We start from the raw sequence: 22,459 nt of genomic DNA, 5'->3' as shown, positions 1-22,459 counted from the left end.
AAACAACCTTGAAAAACTAAAACAAAGTTGGAGGCCTCACACTTTCTGATTTTCAAAACTTACTACAAAGCTACAGTAATTAAAATGGTGTAGTACTACCATACAGACCAATGGAATAAAATAGAGAGCTCAGAAGCAAACCCTCACATATATGTCAAATGATCTTCAATAGGGTATCAAGACCATTCAGTAGGGACAAGGTGGTCTTTGTAACAAATGGTTCTGGGTATCCACATGCAAAAGAATGAAGATAAACCCTTACCTAACACCATATACAAAAATTAATTGAAAATGGATCAAAGGCATAAATGTAAAAGTTAAAACTATAAAACTCTTAGAAGAATATGTAGGGAGAAAATTTCATAATATTGAATATGGCAATGATTGTTGAATATGACACCAAGAACACAGACGACAAAAGAAAACATAGATAAATTGAACTTTATCAAATTAAAAATTTTCTACATAAAATGACATTATCAAGAGAGTGAAAAGACAACATACAGAGTAAGAGAAAATGCTTATAAATTTTGTATGTGATAAAGATTAATAGCCAGAATATATAAAAACTATAACTCAACAACAAAAAATTCAAATAACCCAACTCAAAAATGAACAAAGGAACTTGAGCAGATACTTTTCCAAACAAGATATACAAGTGACCAATAGCTTATGAAAAAGATACCCCACATAACTAATAATTAGGGAAATCCAAATCAAAACCACAGTGAGATATCACTTCACACACAGAAAGATGGCTATTACAAAAATAAAAACATAGTAAATGTTAGAGAGGATGTGGAGAAGTTGGAACATTTGTGCATTGCTGGTGGGAGTGTAAAAAGTTGCAGCTGCTATGGAAAACAGTGTGGTGGTTCCTCAGAAAAAGTAAAAAGAATTATCATGATGTAGCAATTTCACTTTGGGGTATACGTATGCCCAAAAGAAATGAAAGCAGGGACTTGAACAGATATTTGTACACCAAATGTTCATAGCAGCATTATTCACAATAGCCAAAATGTGGAAATAACCCAAATCTCTGTTGACAGATAAATAGGTAAACAAAATAGAATATAAACATACAATGAACTATTATTCAACCTTGAAAAGGAATGAAATTATTATAGGTGCTACAACATGGATGAACCTTGAAGATATGCCAAGTGAATTAAAACAGACAGAAAAAGCGAACTATCGTGTCTTTTCACTTAAAGTCAAATTCACAGAGACAGAAAGCAGAATATTGATTACCAGGGGATGGGGTTGGAGGTGGGGAATGGGGAGCTATTGTTTCAAGGAGTTTCAGTATGGAGGAAAAAATATTCTGAAGATGGATAGTAGTTATGGCTGCACAACACTGAATGTGTATTTAACGTCACTGAACAGTACAGTTAAAAATGGTTAAAATGGTAAATTTTATGTTATGTATATTTTACCACCAAAAAAAGAATATGCCCATGATAATAGAAATTCTGAAAATTGGAAGCTTCTGTGAAGGTTTTCTGCTGTCAAAAAGTGGAGCCTTGGAGTAAGGTGATCCTTTGTTTAGTAAAGCATACTGAATTTAGGGAGTATTTGGAAATACACAGTTAGATTTTGAGAATAGTTGTGCACGTGTGTGTGTGTGTGTGTGTGTGTGTGTGTGTGTGTGTGTACATGCAGTAATAGATATGACTCTGTGTAGGAAAGCAAACACTGTTTAAGAGGTTTAAGCCTGGGAGCTAGAGTTGAGAGCAAGGTCTCAAAAGGAAGCCAAAATATTGATGACAAGCTGCAATCTAAAGGAGAGAACCTGACCAGAGGAAAAAATAATCCTTGCCCCAGGGAATGACTAAGGGATGTGTAATATACACTTTAAACTGTTGCCTTTAATCATGCCGTCTTGTAAATCTTCTCTTTTCATTTTCCTAACATTTATTTATTGATTTTTAGAGAGAGGGAGGGAAAGAGAGAGAGAGAGAGAGAGAGAGAGAGAGAGAGAGAGAGAGAGATGGGACACGGACCAGTACCAGTCCATGGCCTGTGGTCTGTTAAGAACCAGGCCACTTTGCTCACATTACTGCCTGAACTTGGTTTCCTGTCTCTCCCCTGAACCCACCTCAATGTGTAGAAAATGTCTTCATGAAACCAGTCCCTCATACCAAAAAGGTTGGGGACCACTGTTCTAACCAACTGATCACCTGGCCAGGACCCATTTCCCCAACTTTAGTGGAACCATGTGATCAATAATAACCCTGGGTTAGTGATTCTTCTGGGAAAAAAGAGGGTTTGGAAATGTTTAACATGGTGTAAAGATAGGCCAGTGAGAGAGGGTGACACCTGCTGAACTGAAAGTCATGGTCAGAAAAAAGGCTGCAGCCTGGACTGGTCAAGAGAAGGAGAATCTGCCCCTGCTCCCCAGTAATCTCTGGCAGAGACTTGGGGGAGACTTCCCAGCACAAGGGATAGGGTTTCTAGTAATTTTATTTGGATGTTAAATGGTAACATAAGAAACTTAGGAAATCTGGGGACATCAGGCTTATAAATGGAGTCAAGTTCATTAAATTCAAATATATTTTCATGGCTTTGCTGGAATAACCCTTTCTTGTCTTAGTCCTTTGACCTATTCTTCCCCAGAAGCTAAACTTTTGTGGAAAAGATAGGCAAACTGATAATTTGCTATAGTCACAAGCTAAGGTTGCTGCCATATGTTGCTTATCATAGGAAGCACAAATGATCAAAGTCAAACAGAACATTTTTGCATTTAGCATGCTCCACAGAGCTGTCGTGTTATAACCTTTTTTTTTTTTTTTTTTTTCATTAACAATGGAGAGGAAAATAAACTGACATCAGCTGTGGACATTGCCAAAGTAGACATTTGCTTTCTGTTAGCTTTGGACCTTCTCTCCTGGGCTTACCACAACTCCTGATGGGCACCCAGGGCTAGGTCTGCTTTATGTAGGGTTCCCAGAAATTAGAGCTCAGCTGTCCCATCGGAGCTCTTTCCCTTTCTCTTCTTGTGGAACATCTGGAAGTCTCCAACAGAAGTCATTGAGCCTGTCCCCTCCTGAGATACAAATTTCAGGCATGGCGAGGTGGCTCACAATGGCAATACCAGCAGGGCTTAGTTTACAGCATCTACATTTTGGAAGAAGCAATTGGTGTGTTCATCTCCAGACATGGCTTATCTGTGCTCCTGGAAGGAAACAATGTCTCTCAGTGATGGCAGTTGGAGGAGCAAAATGCATGCAGCTCACGGCCCTGTTCACTTTCACTGAACCATGAATGTTCTAAAGAGACTTCTTTGAGTCATCTTAAGACAGTGTCCCAAATGGCTAATCAAAGTGGGATTCTGGTAGTTCCTTAAATGCAGACTTGGAGGAGAGGAGAGTGAAATTTAGTCTGGGTAGGGAGGAAAATCTTCAGATGGTTACAATGTTGTAAAGGATCTGAGAGATGTGGTACGGACAGGAGTAACTGTGTAGAAACCCCTGGGAAGGCAGACGCACTCACTGCAGTGGAAGCTCTAGGTTATATGTGTCATGCATGCGCAAGTGCCGTAACGTGCCACTCAACAATGGGAGTATATTCTGAGAAATGGAGAAATGCTTCATTAGGTGATGTCATTGTCATATAAATGACATGGGGTGCTCTTACAAACCTAGGTGATATAGCCCACTGCATACCTAGGCTCAATGGAATGGCCTGTGGCCCCCAGGCTACAAGCCTATACAGCCCGTTACCGTGTGAGCAACACAAGATTAAATTAAGCACCAGAAAAAAAAAAAGATGTAATCAAGATACACTAAACGAGATGTAGAATGAAGGGAAAGCTCTTGTTTCCTGAGGCCAAACACGATGTGAGCCAAATCAAACTTTTAAATTCAGCCTCTTTGTCAAAAGTCCATAATGTTTCCTTTCCTGAATTTTTTGTTTCTTTTTTTTAGACAAACTTCATCTGGGAGTCACCAAAGTCAAAAGACAAACCAGCAAGAAGTGTTTATTAAACTCTGTAATTCTTAAAAACTGAGGGTGTCTCTGAGCAATTATAATAGAGATATCTATGAAGGTAACTTCTTAGGATTAGTTAAAATTTTTCACTGTCTTAGACAAATGAATGGTTGATATTATAGAAAGCATCCCAATTCTGGCTATCGAGGGTTATGTGCACCTTGTTAGAAGTTCAAGGGCTTATGGGTTTGCTTTCCTATCTGAAGATCAAAAAGGCACTGTACATATGATGCCTTTGTGTGTGTCTGTGCATGTGACATTTCCTTCACTGAGTCTGGCTAAGGAAAGGGTACAGAAATCCTTTTGCAGAGTACCCCCCTGTGGACAGCGAGTTGCTCATGGCTGCAGGTGCCATTGGATTTACAGAACCACTTCGTATGTGGGTCATGGAAATAGCACAGGACATCCAGTCCAAAGACCTGGCTCAGGATCCTGGCTCTACCACTTGCAACTGAATGACCCTGGAAAACACTTAAACCATCCCTGGCCTCTCTGCTGCATCCATAAGAAGGAGGTCTGTGCATTTGTTTTAGTCAAGGCTTTGGCATACCTACAGACAGCTGGTTGTAGAGTCCCAGTTTACCAACAGCAACTGCATAATTTATCACTGCCGTAGGTCTGGTATTTCTCAGATGCTCACTCTTCTGTGAGGTCCACAGTGCTTTCCAGATGAATGGGTGGGCAGCGAGGGAAAGGGGTGGAAAGTCTGGTGAAAACACTGAAAGTGAGAACTGTTGGTATGAGACATCTCTATTGATTCTGGAAAGTTTCCTCTATCCTTGGCCACAGATGAGCCCACTCTACTGCTGTTTTGCTGGCTCATACTTTAGACACTTTGATCCAGAGTAAAGCCATAAAAAGAATGGATGGCCTTTTCTGGTTTTACACTGGCTGAAGAGAGAGAAAAGCAGCTCCTGTTCACAATATAATTTCCTTTCACCTTTCAGCTACTGAAATGGAGTCCACAAACCAAAGGCCGTTTCAGGAACTGGAGTTGATAGAACCTAGAAAGGAAATCCAAAGGGGAGTCAACACGGAAGATGGCAAAGGTCTGTCTTTGAGCCAGAAGGCATCGAGGGAACTGGGAGCATCTGTGACAACACCAGGCACAAAAAACAACAATTGTTCGAGCTCGCTGAAGTTACAGATATGTGGCTCCCTCGCTGAAACTTTGACCCTTCTTTAAGGAGAGGCTAGGAAGAGAGGACACTTGCTAAGTGATGGCTGCCTTCCCAGGATAACAGTACAACTCCATAGAGGGAGAGATGTTTTTCTTTTCTGAATAACTGCTGGGTTTGTCTGTGGTCCATTCAAGTCTGTGGAATCCTCTTGCCCTTCCTGTGTTGCCTGGATTGCCTGTATCTTTCTTCCTGTATCCTCCCTTGGTTTGGCTCTGGGACAGCACTTGACTTTCACAACTGGGGAAAAAGAATTGCTCCATTTTCTTCCCATCTCGGGGGACAAATCACTGAGATGCCTTTGTGAAGTCAAGCGCCACATGAGGCCAGATGCTCTGGTTTCTGGAGGTGGTTTTTCCTTTGCTTCTCAGTAGAAGCTTCTCTGTGCAGCCCATCAGAAGAGCACTTCTGGGAAGGTGTAGCTTTCTGAAATGTCTGAGCTGAGCTTGGTGTTTGCTGTTTGCAAATATGAGGTTTTGGTGTTTTTTCTCCCTGTGAGTTGTTAGTGTGCCTTGTAGCTTGTGGCTCTTCTATACTTAATTTCTTTACACAAATAAGAACTGTATTGTTGCTAAAATAATACATTTTTCTGATTCAATAGTATAGATACCTTAAGAACATTGAAATTTGATCCCAAATTAAACATTTCTTATTATTACTCTAATATTTATTTATGGAATCCTTCAAGCTTTTCCTAGGATATTCAAATTTTTGGAGAAACGTGTCTGCTTATGATGTATGCTTAGGTTGGTTTCAAGCAACTTTTATTAACTTTATATTATTTGGGAGTTTTAGTCCAAGTTTTCATAAATAAGCTTTTGAGCAGTCAGGAAGCTTTGCTAAAGCAACATTGTTCAGGACCAAAGTAGAATATAAAGATATATCTTGTTTGAAAAAAATCTTAATGGCAAAGTCATCATAAACAAAGTCAGAAGACCAAAAACAAACTATATTTACAACTCATATCACAGAGGTATTATTTTCTTGATATAGGTTCCTATAAACCGGTACAAGGAAGACATATCACCCAGTAGAAAATTGGGCAGGTATGTTAACAGAAAATTCACAGAAAAAAATTTTTATGTAACTTCTAAAATATGAAAAAATCTAACTAACCTTTATTCATGAGAAAAGAAATAGCACTTATAACTAAAATGAGATATATCTTTCAAACATCAGATTGATAAAGATAAAATTTTTGATTATGCACTCTTGTTAGTGTAGGATAACAGAAAAGTTGATAGTCAGAGTGTACATTGATATAATCTCTAACAAAATTAACTTTGTTATATTTATAAATAGCATACAAATCCTTTGACTCAACAACTTTGTTTTCCAGGAATTTACTCTAGATAAAGTCACACATAATGTGTGCACAGGTATATTCATTGCACCATTTTTTAATGGTAAAAGATTTGCAACAATATAACTGTACAGGTCAAAATGACTATAATTTTTGTACATCTATATAATTGACTATTATGCAACCATTAAAAGGAATGAGGGAGGCATTTTTGTACAGAAACAGAGAAGTTGAAAGATACACTGTGAAATAGAAAAGCAAAGAACAGAAGAATATACTTTAAAAGAAATATAGTCTATATAAAATACATATTGTAAGTATATATAAACATATATAGTGTTCTATTTGGCCTGTATTCTACTGATAGGTATTTATGTGTGTCTCTGTGTTTATATGTGTGTGTGTATTTGTATATGTATAGACTATTTCTGAATGGATACCCAAGAAAAGTTTGATGGAGAAAAGAAACAATGGGGGAAAGAGAACTGCTTTTTGTTATAGATATTTTCATACATCTTAAACTTTGCACCATAAGCAATTGTTCCCATTTAAAACTAGAAATAAAGTTAATCCCAATATTAATTTTTAAAAGGATAAAATATTACTTTCTCTTTCAATATTCTTGTGGCCTCTAGAAACAGGTGCTCCATCTCAAAAGCACAGTTACTCAACAAGCTGGCAGAAGCCTTTATCTCATTTCTATCACTATTCTTCTATGGTTCCTTCTTAAAATAAAAGTCCCTTCAAAGTTTATTTAGTCAAGACCTTAGACATCTGGAAATGGGTGAGCATGAGGGAGTTGTTTTTCTCCTGTGATAACCTCTAAAGCTCTGAGTAGCTCTCCACCCTGCCCTCTGTCACAAGGCACTGGCAGTGTCGTTTGTGGCACAGTGGTCTTCCTGCTAGTGCTCAAGGCCACATGTGCAATTTTGAGAGCGTTCAATTAGCTCTTTAGTTCAGGTTCAGGGGCTGTCCTGCTCACAGCATGCTGCCTGCCAGCCTCCCCTGTGTTCCAACAGGCCCTGGGTTTTTCTTATATGCTGTCAGCAGGGAACATTCCTCCTGGAATCACTTTCCTCTTTTCTCTCCCTCCACTACAGCTTCTTTCTGTCTTTCTCATCCCATTGCTTCCTCCTCCCCTGCCCTAGAGCCCTGCCCAAAGTTATGAGTCCTTTCTTCCTCTCTGGTGGGTGAGGGGCCTTCAGGTATTAGTGGGGGGCAGGAAAGGCAGAGAGAGGCCCTCAGAGTGGGCTGGGCTCTGGGTAGAGCACTTCAAGTGAATCAGACCTTTTGGATGAGAAGCTTAAATTCTTCCTGCTCTCCCAGCTCATGCACCTCTTTTTGTTGCTGGGGCTCAACTGCAATCACCCTCTCCTATTCCCATAATTCCCTCCTGACTCTCAGCCAGGCTTATGGACACTTGTCAGGAGTGCCACACTAAGAGCTCAGGGTTTCTAGCTAGGCTCTGCCTTGCCCTTTCTCTCTACATCTCTGGGATTCTTAGTTTCTCTTCGTCTTATGTGTCACCTTGATTGGAAACCTCATTGCCTCTGAGCTTTCTTTCTTCCTGGCTCACTATCTGGGTTCTGCATCTGTAATGCCTACAATGAAAATTGGGGTCACCTAACCATGCCTGGGCCTCAGGTGTCCCCCAGAACTTCTCTGTTGAAATGTGGGGCAATGGAATTTATGGTGGAATGTCACGGGGAAGAGCCCCAAAGTCTGGGCAACAGTTTATAGCAAAAGTTAATAGAACCCAAGGACTCCATGGAAAAATGGCAATTAATAGCTGTAGTCATTAATTACATGGACAGGGAGTCAGATTGCCTGGGGGTGTGACTCCCAGATGCATCACTCATGAACCTGATTATTGTGGGCAAATTACTCACCTATTTGTCTTTCTTCCCCTGATCTGAGAACTGGGCGGATAGAAGCAGAATCTACCTCCTTTGGTGATTGTATAAAATTAACAAATTGATTTATGTAAAGTACTTAAAATACTGCCTGGCATTAGCAACTCTCAATAAATGTTAGTTATTATTATTACTATTATTTTCAGCTTATTTGGAGCTTTTATGTTCTTTTTTGCCATTAAATTAATTAATTCAGCAAATGGTTATTGATCACCTGTTACTGTACATATCTGGATATGGAGATCCAGAGGAAAATGAGATTTTGTTGTGCCCTGAAAGAGGTTACTGTCAGTAAACAGAACCCAATGCCAGTGACTTCTAAGTTGGAGGTGAGGGGGGCATCAGATATCCAGTTAGGACAAGTTCAGTCATTTATCTTCCTGGGAATTAAAGAACTCCTGGATCCAGAATAAAGAGCTCTCTCAAACTAAGGATGATGGCATAAGGAGGCAATATTTTTTAATGTTTCCCTTGAAAAAGAAAAAAAAATTAATTTCTGATCTACCAGATAAAACCCTAAGAATGAGAATATGATTCATGTTTTGTTTTGCAAATTCCCCTATTTTACTGATTAATTTTAAAGGTAAATAGACTCATGTTAATTCTGGTGCAGAGAACGGAATGTGTATGAGGAAAGTGTTTAGTTTTGCAAAGTATTATACTTTTGACAAATGTTCATGGTTTTTATATGAAATAACTTAAATCATGGGTCGCACTGCCAACAAAGTGTGCCTGAACTTCAAGTTATTTTATGTATGTATGTGGGAGCTGAGTGAGATCTATGGGAGCTGAATGAGATCAAATAATTTTTATATGAAAATAATTTGAGAGTGTTTTGAGACCCCCCATTATGCACAGTGACTGCTGCTGTAATAGATTCCCATCTTCAGCAGTGATAAAGGGGAAAGACATGGGAGTGGGTGCAAGGAGATGGGGCAGAGGCTGCAAGACCATATTTGCTGCTTTTGGCTTTTTGTCACGCATCGAGGCTAATTTTCCTGTACTAGCTGGTGGTTGCTCCCGTTCTTTTGTGCCTTTATCAGTTGGTGAGTGCCTCCTTTGTGCAATATGCCTCCCAACGCTTAAAGTCCTGTTGAGTGCTCCAGGGTTTTCCCCCTAAATGAAAATAATTGAACCTAGCCTAATAACAGTTGCATAGACATGCTGAGAATATAGGCATAAATAACTTATTGGTTATGATTTTATTCTTTAAGAATATAGGTGGTATACCTTTTTCAACCTTTGTTCTCCCAAGATGTGAATATCTTCTTACAGCTGAATTTCCTGAAAAGATATTAGTTCTAAACAAAAGGTCAGATAAGGTCCTTTAATTTGAAGTTCCAGAAAGTTCCTGTACACAGGTCAATTCTGTAGTAGTTTAACTGGTTTATGAAGAGCTGTTGACTGCTGAAGACTTTTACAGTTTTCTTCCATTGCCTCATGAAGGTGTCAGATCTAGGAACAACTTGTAAAAACACTTTAGAATATGGGAGGTCGTCATCTGTAGATCTCGTGTTTATGTATTTGAATGTTCAGGAATAGGGAATCGCTTTATGTTGCTATGACTCTTATTCTTATCAAATTAGAAGGATAATATCCTTCACAGAAATGCAGTATTCTTTGGTCTTTTATAGGAATCTGAAACTTTATCTTATCCCTAACTTCTCTTCGTTAGCTGTGGATATTTTGAGTGGTTGGGTGGTGGAATTATGAAACAGCAAAAGTTTAAGAGATAGGATACGATGGAGAATCTATTCTACACCAAAGAACTTTAAAGTTTTATAAATAGGTGTGTGGAAAATGAAAATTCTCCCCTGTGAGAATAAGGTTTCAGTAAGCAATAAGATCATTAGCTCACATCTCTTTAACACCATCTGGAGAAGAAGGTTCCTTGAAAGAATGGATTAGAATGTAGTTTAATAGTTGGTGCATTTTATTCATTCAACTAAAACTTATTGGCCATTCTCAGAGTCCCATGCACTTTTCAGGCTATTTTTATTCCTTTATGTTTTTGCACGGACTGCTATTTCTCTTCTTTGCCTTTCTAACTCCTGCTCATTCTGCAAATTCAGTTTAATTACTACTTCCTCAAGGGACCCTTTCCTGACTCTTCCCAGGTGAGTTGCATGGCCTTTCCTAGGCTTCCCTTGAGCTCCATGCAGCCCTCGAACATAGTCTTGTCTCATATTTGCTGTTTTCTTCGTAGCTGCTTCCCCAGCTTCCAACAGACTGCCAGATCTTTGAGGCAGGGTCTGTATTATATTCAGTTTGTGCCCTCAGTACTTGGCAGAGTGTTGGGCACATGGCAGAAACCCAGTGAATGGTTGATGAATGAATGGAAGGAAGCATGCATCCTGCCTTTCCTACCTTGGGGTAAGTCTAAACAAAGATGAACTAGATTTGAGATTCTATTGCATAATTAAATTACACTGTCAAAACAATTTTTTTAAAGCTGAAAGGAAATTCAGAGATCAGTTCCAGGAAATTGAGGACTGGAGAGGTGAAAAGGGTTGGCCAAGGTCACACAGCTGTTTAGTGGCAAACTGGGACCAAGTCCCTGGTCTCCTGCTGGCCAGTACTAGCCCAAATATGGGGAAGCTTAGTTGTTTCATCTTAAAAGTTACCCTGGAATCCAGGCAAAAAGACTCGGCAACCTAAAAACAATCATGAAAAAATGACAAATTAAAATTACTTAGAGGACTGAGTCTAATGGCAATTATTCAAACCCGTCTGGAATGCCAAGAGGAGGTGGTTGAGATGGACTCATAGCTGGTTTCTTCTGAGAGGGCCATTGGCCTTCAAGTCAGTGTTTGCTGGTCAAACAATAACAAGGATGGATATCTGAACAGGCCTCATTTAGTGACCATCTCTGCCATACGTCTGGGTGGAAAGACAAATGTCAAGTTCAAAAACACTAACTAATGTGTTTATATCCCTATGTTTATTAAACAAGGGATCTAAAATGCTTCTCACTTTTAATGCTTAACAATGATGGGTGTAAAAACAAACAAACAAAGAAACAAACAAAAAAATATTTGCTTCCTACCTTGCATTTCAGAAAGCAATTCAGGCTTTTTCCAGAACAAACCCCATAAAGAAAAAAATCTGATATTTGGATGCATGTTGAAGTTGACTAATGAGTAGTTAAGCATTGGGAAGGTTTTGTGAATATTCAGCAAAAAGAAGGCAAACTGGTACTTATTTATTAATTATTGTATTATTTTCCACACAAACAAGTGTAAACCTACTTTCTCCCCACCCTGTATATGGAGATAAAGAGAGAGAAAAAGTAAAAATAATACATATATTTTATGTGTGTGTGTGTGTGTAAAAATGACTATATCTGTATGATCAGTAACTATTTTCTTACTTTTATTTTTGGTTACGTACTTTAATAATTTTTAATCATAAAATATATTGTTTCTATAATCAAAACAGAACATTCCTTTAAAAATTTGGAATAATCTAGCTTTATACTTCAGATATAAATTTTAGATGCTTAGTTTAGGTCCTCAGTTTGCCCAATATTTTAAGTTGCTTGAAAAGGGGGGGATTTATTGCCATAAAATAGAGCTTTTCAAGTAGACATAAGAAATAAATGAAGAGTTACTGAACATGCAGTCATGTCAAAAGACAGTTGCTACGTCACATTCTTCATTACAATCTGATACCACATTGTTTTTTTAGAATGGACTTCAGACCGAAAAGAAATATACAGTAGTTGCATGTATTGGGGCATTTGCTATGAATAAATCTAGGAGTTCCTACTAGTTAGAAATGCAATTAACAAAAATTTTTTTGCAGGAAAAGACTGCCATTCCAAGTGAACTGCAAAGAAAACCATCAACAAAATGAAAAGACAACCCACTGAATGGGAGAACATATTCACCAATGATACATCTGATAGGGGGTTAATATCCAAAATTTATAAAGAATTTACAAAACTCAACACTTAAAAAAATCCAGTGAAAAAGTGGGCTAAGAACCTGAAGAGACATCTTTCCAAAGAGGATATACAGATGGTCAATAGTCATAATTAAAAGATGCTCAATGTCACTAATCATCAGAAAAATGCATATTTAAACCACAATGAGCCCTGACCTCTGTGACTCAGTTGGATGGGCATCATTCTGCAAAGCAAAAGCTCACCCATTTGATCCCCAGTCAAAGCACATTTCTGGGTTGCAGGTTTGGTCCCAGTCAGGGAGCATATGAGAAACAACTGATCAATGTTCCTCTCTTACATCAATGTTTCTCTCCCTCCCTTCCCTGCTCTCTAAAAGTAAATAAATAAAATCTTCTAAAAACACAATGAGGTTCTCGGTGCTTCTTTCAGCAGTGCAACTTCCTTTTGGCCTGATTCTCCGACTTATCTCACAGCATGGCCCCCAAACGCCAGTCTTTGCTCCCACCCCAGACGAAGAAACCGAGACCTCCTCCTGCCCCCAAGCCCGAGAAGAAATCAACCTCCCACGACTTGAGAAAGGAAGAAAAATAACAGCAAGAAGCAGTTGAACATATTGAGGAAGTACAAAATGAAATAGACAGACTTAATGAAAAAGCTAGTGAGGAGATTTTGAAAGTAGAACAGAAATATAACAAACTCCGCCAACCATTTTTTCAGAAGAGGTCAGAATTGATCGCCAAAATCCCAACTTTTTGGGTAACAACATTTGTCAACCGTCCACAAGTATCTGCCCTGCTTGGGGAAGAGGATGAAGAGGCACTGCATTATTTGACAAGAGTTGAAGTGACAGAATTTGAAGATATTATATCAGGTTACAGAATAGATTTTTATTTTGATGAAAATCCTTACTTGGAAAATAAAGTTTTCTCCAAAGAATTTCATCTGAATGAGAGTGGTGATCTATCTTCCAAGTTCACTGAAATCAAATGGAAATCTGGAAAGGATTTGACGAAACATTCAAGTCAAACGCAGAGTAAATCCAGAAGGAAGAGGCAGCATGAGGAACCAGAGAGCATTTTTACCTGGTTCACTGACCATTCTGATGCAGGTGCAGATGAGTTAGGAGAAGTCATCAAGGATGATATTTGGCCAAATCCATTACAGTACTACTTGGTCCCTGATATGGATGATGAAGAGGGGGAAGGAGAAGAAGAAGAAGATGATGATGATGAAGAATGATTGGAAGATATTGATGAAGAAGGGGATAAGGATGAAGGTGAAGAAGATGAAGATGATGATGAGGGGGAGGAGGGAGAGGAAGATGAAGGAGAAGATGGCTAATGGAATACTGATGGATTCCAACCTTATTTTTTAATTTTCTCCAGTTCCTGAGAGCAAGTTGCAGTCTTTTGTTGTTGTTGTTGTTGCTGTGGTTGTTGTTTTCCTCTTCTTGTGCTCAGTCTCCCTGTTTTTTTTTTAAATGTGTTTTATTGATTAAAATATTACATTTGTGCCAATTTCCCTTCCCTCTGCTCCCCTCCACCCGGTGGCCCCCCTCCCTCCAGTTGTCCCCCCCTTTTAGATCATGTCCATTAGTTGTGCATACAGTTCCTCCCAACCTCTCTCCGTCTATTCCATTCCCTCCTACCATGATCCCCAATTCCTATATCATCTCCCTCCCTCTCCCCACTCCCCCTCCCTGTTGACCTCCCCCCAATATGTTCCCCGTACCCACAGTTCCTTTTCCACTCTCGTTGCCTGTTTAGTTTTGCCTTTGTTTCAATTCCCTAGCTTCTGTTGTTTCTTGTGATGCAGTTTTCATTTTAGATTTCATTGTCTTGATCCTCCTTTTTCTAAACCAGTCCCTTTAACATCTCATATAACAGTGGTTTGGATCTAATGAACTCTTTCAGTTTTATTTTGTCCTGGAAACACTTTCTCTGTCCTTCTATTCTGAATGACAATTTCGCTGGATAGAGTATTCGTGGTTGTAGGTTTTGGATTTTCATTACTTTGAATATTTCTTGCCAGTCCCTTCTTGCCTGCAGGTCTCCCTTGAGAAGTCAGCTGATAGTCTAATTGGGACCCCTTTGTACATGATTCTTTTCTTCTCTCTTGCTGCTTTTAAGATTCTCTCTTTATCTTTAATTTTTGACATTTTGATTATAATGTGTCTTGGAGTGGTTCTCCCTGGGTCCAGTTTTTTTGGAATTCTCTGTGCTTCCTGGACCTGTAAGTCTATTTCCTTCCCCAAGTCTGGGAAGTTCTCCTTTATTATATTTTCACTCAATTTTTCAAGTTCTAGTTCATCTTCCTCGCTCTCTGGCAAACCAATGATTCTTATGTTGGGCCTTTTATAGCTGTCCCAGAGGTTTCTGATCCTCTCATCGTTGCTTCCCATTTCCTCTCGCTGCATTGGTTGACTGCTTGTTCCTTCTCCATATTCCAGTTTGTTGAAATGAACTCTGGATTTTTTTTCCTCACCATCTGTCTCGTATGTGGTTTTGTTCCTTTCGTTTTGAGTGTTTTTCGCTTCTTTCTCATCTTTTTCCAGATCTTTTGTTAATTCTGTAAGCCACCTGATAACAATGGCCCAGAACTGAGCCTCTGACAGGTTTCTTATTTGTTCATCTGTCAGATTCCTCATCTGTTGCCTGGTGAGCTGTGCCACTGGGACTTCTATAGTTGTCTGCCTCATTTTGACAGATGCGTTTTGTTTTCTTGGGCCGGCTGTAGGGGGCAGTGCCTGTGTACTCGTAATGACCCAGCGACCGGCGCCGTTCCGCAACCTTTCTTGCTGCGCCGTGGTGCTTTGTCATCACAATCCAGCGACCGGTGCCTGTCCATGACCTATTTCGCAGCCCTGTGGCGCTTTCTTTGGGGGCGGGGATCCAAGATGGATTCACACAGTTATTCCGCTAGGAGACCGGGATCCGTCCTCCCGCCCCCCTGGGCCTCACTGTTCAAGGCGATGCGGCGGCCGCTCTCCCCAGCGTTGGGGTCGCGAGCTGCCGGGGGTTCGACTGCAGCCGGGATTGTCCTCCCTGCCACTGGGATTGTTCTCCCTGCTGCTGTCCCAGGTGCGACCGCAAACAGCACCGCCTACTTTCACTCTTACCTGCCCAAAGGGCGCCGCTGGTTTATAACTTCATATGTTGGGCTTCCGTGTAGTTTTATTTTCTGGAATTTCTAGTTATCCTTTGTTTTGAAGTAGTTGTATTCCTCTCTAGTTGTAGAGGGAGACCTAGCGCATCCGTCTAAGCCTCCATCTTGGCCGGAAGTTCCTCAGTCTCCCTGTTTTTGAGGTCTCTTTTCTCTCCTTTACACCATGGTTCTCACCTTATTTGGCGGGGATGTACCTTGAGCAGAATACAGTGGGAAAAGAATCTCAGCCCCTTTCTGTTCCAAATTCATTTTTATCCCTTCCTATCTTGACAAAAACTATGGAATCAGCACCACCATGCTCTGTGGGGGAAAAGAAAAGCCTTCTGCTTCCTTAGCTCTGCTGGAAGCTGGAGGCTGCTAGGCCCCTGTGTAGTAGTGCATAGAATTCTAGCTTTTTTCCTTCTTTCTCTGTATATTGGGCTCAGAAATCACACTGTGTCTCTATGTGAATATGGACAGTTAGCATTTACCAACATGTATCTGTCTACTTTCTCTTGTTTAAAAAAAGAAAAAAAACTTTAAAAAAGGGGGAGTATTGTAGAAGGTTGGCAAAGAGTGGGTTTGAGATGTTTGGGTGGGTTAAGTGGGCATTTTGACAACACGGCTTCTCCTTTGGCATGTTTAATTGTGATGTTTAACGAACATCCTTGCAACTGAAGATGACACTTTTAAAATAAAACTCTCCTGATGATGACTTGAGCCCTGCCTCTTGATGGGAGAATCTGCAGAACATGTAGGCTCTTATTCGGAATTGACATTCTCTATTGTAATTTTGTTCTTGTTTATTTTTAAAATTTCTTTTTGTTTCACTGGAAAGGAAAGATGATGCTCAGTTTTAAACATTGAAAGTGTACAAGTTACTTTGTTACAATAAAACTAAATGTGTACACACACACATACACACACACAAAACCACAATGAACTATCACCTTATGTCTGTCAGAATGGCTATCATCAATAAATCAAAAAACAACAAGTTTTGGTGGGGAGAGAATGTAGATAAAAGGGAATCCTCATGTGCTGTTGGTGAGAATACAGACTGGTGCAGCCACTATGGAAAGCAGTATGAGACTGCTTTATGATCCATCGATTCCATTTCTGGGAATACATCTGAAGAAATTCAAAACATGAATTTGAGAGACTATATGCACCCTATGTACATTGCAGCGCTACTTACAATAGCCAAAATTTGGAAACAGCCCAACTGCCCATCAGTAGATGAGTGGCTAAAAAAGCAGTGGTATATTTACATGATTGAATACTGCTTGACCATAAAAATGGAGATCTTTTGAGACAGCATGGATAGACCAGGAGAGTATTATGCTAAGTGAAATAAGCCAGTCAAAGAAAGACAAATACCATATGATCTCATTTATATATGGAATCTAATGAACAAAATAAACTAACAAGCAAAATAGAAACAGACTCACAGATGCAGGTAACAGACTAACAACTGTCAGAAGGGTGGAGTTTGGGGGACTGGGTGAAAAAGATGAAGGGATTAAGCAAGCAAACAAATGAAGAAACAACTTATAGATACAGACAACAGTGTGGTGGTTACTGGAAGGGAAGGTAAAAGAGGTTTAAAGGGAGATAAATGGTGATGGAAGGAGACTTGACTTGGGGTGGTGAACACACAGTACAATGTACAGATGATGTATTATAGAATTGTACACCTGAATCCTACATGATTCTATTAACCAATGTTACCTCAATAAATTCAACTGAAAAATAAAAAAGAAATGAACTCCATCTAATTCAGCATCTCCCTGCAGTATCTGAACAAATGAGTTTAGAAGTTGGGCTTAGAGTAAGCTTGAAGAGATGCCAAAGGTGCCTGCTCCAAGTAAAATCATGGCATTAACCAGAAGGAATTTTCCTAAGAACTCCAGACTTGATTGACATTTCCAGACTTAAAGGGGAGACTTCCTTGCCCTGGGAAATGGCTGTGTGAGGATGAGCCAATATGAGACTTGCATGATTAAAGGAACCTAAAGAAAAGTTTCAGTTTTTCTCTCCTCACTCCCCATCTTGGCAAATATATAATTTCTCTATAAGAAATTAGATGCCGTCTAGTAAAAATTAAACATTTTATAAGAGAAACAGTTTTTTTCAAGCTGAAGAGAAGACAATCTACCATTTTATAAAAATATATCATTGGAATTCTACTATCAGTTATAGTCCAAAGAAAATTTCAAAATGTCCCACTATACTTAAACAGAATTATACTTGTAGAACATGGAATACTATTTTGGACTTGGTTCTTGTAAATATGTATTGGGGTTTTTTGGAAAGGAAAAGGAATGCAATCTCCTATGATCAAATACATTAAAGGGCTAAATAAACAATGGAAAGGAACCATCAGACTCAAGGATTCTAAAGCTCTAGGAACCCGAGATTCTGATCACCACCATGGGTCGCACACCTGCGGGGGAATAGAATAATGTTGGGGCCAAGCCCATCCATCCTGGGCACAGTTGGACTTTCCAATATGACTAAGCTTGAAACTCAACTCATGTGTGGCCAAACAATCATGGGAACTTACATTATTTGCATGGTTGATTTACAAGCTCAGCAAGTTTGGGGGAAAAGCCTTTTTTTTTTTTCCCTCTACTTTGAGCTCTAAGTCTTGTTGCCAAATATAATGTGTCTTTTTTAACCTGAGGGGTAATGGTTTACAAACTTCTAGTAATATCTCACGAAAATCTTCAACATCAAACACAGACTTTTGCTGGGACCTGAAAATGTGACCTGAGGAAGACCATTCAACAATATGTGCAGGTTTTCTGTGTCTAATGTTTATATGCTAACACATTTCATGTTACATGTGATAATGGTGATATATACATAAAGCATTTTAGAATTTACGAAGAACTTTTACAGGCATAATTCTACTTTTTCACACAACCTGCCTATGAGGTATTTAGAGCAGATTTTTAAAATCTTCACTTTACACATAAGAAAACTGAAGCTCAGGGGAATTGAACTCTCTGTTTGTCATTAGTGGATTGAGGCCTGGATCCAGGTCTCTTGACTCCAATTTTAGAACATTTTGCACAACCATGTTCTTAATCTGGGCCACACATTAGAATCATCTGGATAGTGTTTTTTAAAAAAATCCCCATGCCCTGGCTGGATCCCAGAACAATGAATTCAGAATAACTTGGCATGAGACCCAGGCAACAGTATTTCACACAGCCAAGTTTGAGAACCATGTTCTACAACATCATATTTCTTCCTTAAGTGAAAAGTGACATTTAGAACTTATAATACATAAGAAGTCAAAATGGGACACTATAAGGATTTTAAGATATTCATTGTTTTAGTCAACAGCTATTTACTGAGTATCTTCCCTGTGCCTGGTGGCACTATTCTAGAAGATACCACAGGTTCCTGGCAGTCTGGTGAGCTCCCCGATATGATGATCTCCTTAGCTAGGTGGAGTGCTCTTCTTGCATGGTGCTGAAACTTCCTCACTCTTGCACCATTTCTTAATTGGACTCTGACACTGATTGCTTTCTTACTACACAAGGATATAAAACACTGTGATATGGTGGGAGGCATGAACACTTATACATCTTCCATTATGTAAAGATGCACATTAAAAAAAAAATTCTACTGAGAGCTCAATGTGAAGAAAGAAATCTGCTGCTGCCTGATCTGCTTCCTTTTGCGAGATAGGAGAGCTATGCAATCCATCATGCTCTTCTTTTGACCTGGCTGCTAGGGGGCTTGGAACCGAGCTTTGTGTGCAAGTCTGGTTGTTTCTTTCATCATCTCTCTCTGGCATGGTTCCCTCTGTATCAGTCAGGGTCTTGGCCCTCCTACCACTTAAACAAGGTCATTGTGGAGAGATTGATGACAATCTGTGGAGGGTTAAGGGAAACCAACAAGTTATGGTGGAATGTCCCAGGCTAGCTGCAGCTGGCGGCAAGCCAGTCCAGTCTGGACCAGGATGGGAAATGCGAGGCAGCAGTTGCTGGACCGTGGAAGGAGCTTGCAGCTATGGGAGGGCTGCCTGACAGGAGCTGTGGATATTGGAGAACCACAGCCACTGCCACCCCAATGCCCTACAGGGAAGAAGCCGGGAGCAAACACTTCAATGTCTTTCTCTTTTTGCCCTTCAGTTCATTATTAGGGATGGCCATTGGCTGGAACAGTCAGAAACCAGAGGGCAAAGGAGCCCAGCTGATAGACTCCATAGAAGTCAGTGTCCCAGGACACAGAGCAAGTGAAGGGTGGGTCTGGAAGAGTGAAGGGAGACTCTCCAGCACCCATCTTCACTAGGCAATGTGCCTAATACTTTAAGTGGTTTTCATTACAACTGTGCCTTTTATTGTTTGCTACTTCTCATCTCAACTCATGTTTTTAAATTTAAAATTAGGCTGAGTATGAAAAATAAATAGGTAAAAGTTTAGAAATGATAGTCACACAGTAAAATGGTATCACTGATTGTGGTTGATAACACATCCTCCTTCATGTCCATACTCGTATTTTAGGAATTCTTGAGGGAAGTACGCCAACACTGCCATCTTTGTGCTTGAATCACCCCTCCTTGTAGCTGTCACAGTTGTCTGCTCCACCCATAGATCTTAGGATAAACTAGAGAGCTGAGGTTTTTGCTGACAGAGCTATATATTGCTCTTTAGGGATTTGACTGGAATAAATTGCTTGTCATGTTTTTAAAGCTCAGCTCCAAAAGTCCAGAATGCCATGTATCCTTTTCTTTTCTTTTTTCCTTCTTTTTTAGCATTGTTTTGAGATTTTAAAACACAGAAAGCATAAGAAGGAAATAATTATTTCCCACCTCTGCACCTAGATATAACCACTATAAAGCCTTGAGCACATTTCTTGGTCTCTGTGTTTATTTGTTGGTTTCTTTTACCACCACCTTTATCACCACCATCACCATCATCTCAACAGCACTTACTAAGAGCGTGGCATTATTCTAAGTACTCTATGATAAAAAGTAGAAACTTATACGATTAAAAACAGATCAAATGATAAACAGAAACACTGTCATTGTTGTTATTATAACCAAGCAAAAGTAATGTTATAGGTACCTGGCCATAATACAATGCAACTAATGATGCCACTTATTCATTCATTTATTGTTTCATTATTATTAAGTACCTACTCTAGGTTAGGCATTATTCCAGGTGTTAGCAATATAGTAATTAATAAGTTTTTGTGTGAAGGATCTTACATTACAATGGGAGAGACTGACAATAAGCAAGTAAATATGGAAAAAACAGACAATAAGCAAGTAAATAAATTTAAAATATATCATTTCAAGTAGGGGGTAAAGCTAGGGTCAAGAAGGGAAGGCCTATCTGAGCAACATCCCAACCAGGGCAAATGATGGATTTTGTGGTCTGTGTTTGGTAGCATCCCTTGAAAAAAACCAAGTGGAATTCAGGAAAGGCAATTACATGGGGGACCAGCACAATCTTTGATCAACCTACTGAGGTAGATTTTAGATTCTAAGAAAAATCGATGGACTTCACATCTTATAATTGATCATTCATAAATATAGTTTAAAAACATTTTTCATCCAGGGGTTGGTAAGTATTGGGTAGTACAGCAGTGAGATCTACCTCTAATAAGTGCCTGGGAATTAGGGAATAGTGATTCTTGAACTTGAATTTATTTCAGAATCTCCAAGAAGGTGTATTAAAATCTAGATTATCAGCCCAGCTCAAGAGTTTGGGTTTAGAGAGGCTGGGGTGAGGCCTAAGAATTTACATTTCTGACTCATTTCCAGGTGCTGCTGCTGCTGCTGCTTCAGGGGTCACTCTCTGAGAACCACTGACAGAGCCATGGGTATGAAGAGACAGTTTGGTGGGCAACTCTGGTGGGGATCAGGTGGTAGAATATAAAGGGTAAAGTTGAAATCCTCTTAGAAAAACTGAGAGGTCTAACTTAACCTACCTGTTAAGAAAATCATTCCATTATTTATTCAGAAGTGAGCTGAAAAACTGCTTGTTCCCAAGTAGAGTCAGGCTTTTTCCCTGGGGAAATTGTTTTCAAAGGGCTACAAAGCGCAGACAAATATTTGAAGCTCCAAGGTCAATTCCATTAGCCTGGCCACAGACTGTTTTAGCCTGGAAGACTTGTGGGAAGATGCAAACAAAACACCTGTGTCAGATGTGTTTTTTGTACTGCTAAAACACATCACACTGTTAAAAAGTCCTTAAAATATACATTAGACTTTTTCAAAATAAAGTCTCTTTGTAAACATTATTTTAATAGATACATAGCATTCCATCATGTGATTATATATAATTTCCTGCACCATTTCCCTTCTGGAGATTTCCAGTTTTTGCTCCCACAAAGAATGCTATAATGAATAACTGTGCATATAGATTTTTGTCCACATTCCTAATTATTCTGGATTACTTGAAGAGGAATTGCTGAGTCAAAAGAAACATTTCTAAGTTGCTTGAAACATATTTCCCTTCGTCATTTCCAATTAGGTATTTAAATGTGAATACTGTTGCAAGGACAGCGTGACTTTGGCTTTCTTCTTTTCCATTTGAATAAGACTAAGCCTTCTTGTTCTCAAAAATAAGAAGCATGTGATTCATCTAGAAGGAAAAGAAATTTTACATCAAAGTCTTGAAAGAAAATTTATGAAAGACTCTTTGAAGAGGCAGCAAATGGAAAACTCTGCCACAGCAATACACACAGCAAAATTTCCTAAACATCATCTTTAAACATTTCTCTTTCCTGAGAGATACATCTTTATAGCAGCTGCTTCCTCCTCCAAAATTTCTAGTCTTTTTCTCTCCAGCCTCAGTTGATCTTCCCTGCCCTGTGCTTCAGCCTTCCAGACCAAGGTCCACTCATGTCTCATGCAAATAAACCTAAATTTTCCATTTTCTTTTTTTTCTAAGTTAATTTCCAGTCATAACCTTGACTTGTGCAACAAAAGCCTAGAAATTGCTTTAGCAAATAATTCTTTTTAGGAGGCTTTGGAGGGGAAGCCCTTGGAACATGGCAG

General features: G+C 39.3%; 1 protein-coding gene and 1 pseudogene across 1 annotated transcript in view; both read left to right on the top strand.

The window, feature by feature from the left end:
• The window catches only part of SPATA18 (spermatogenesis associated 18), an 84,281-nt gene extending 79,836 nt beyond the window's left edge, over positions 1 to 4,445 (top strand). The window contains exon 13 of the mRNA XM_090267390.1: positions 4,300 to 4,445. Coding sequence (XP_090123516.1) covers positions 4,300 to 4,445 — 146 coding nt within the window. The remainder of the gene's footprint in view (positions 1 to 4,299) is intronic.
• An 8,320-nt stretch (positions 4,446 to 12,765) lies between these two features.
• On the top strand, positions 12,766 to 13,632 carry LOC150020141 (protein SET-like; annotated as a pseudogene).
• The last annotated feature ends 8,827 nt before the right edge of the window (positions 13,633 to 22,459 follow it).

Source organism: Furipterus horrens, unplaced genomic scaffold, assembly GCF_987537825.1.
Source record: "Furipterus horrens unplaced genomic scaffold, mFurHor1.1.pri manual_scaffold_2, whole genome shotgun sequence".
Lineage (NCBI taxonomy): Eukaryota > Metazoa > Chordata > Mammalia > Chiroptera > Furipteridae > Furipterus > Furipterus horrens.
This window is presented reverse-complemented; position numbering and strand designations above follow the sequence as displayed.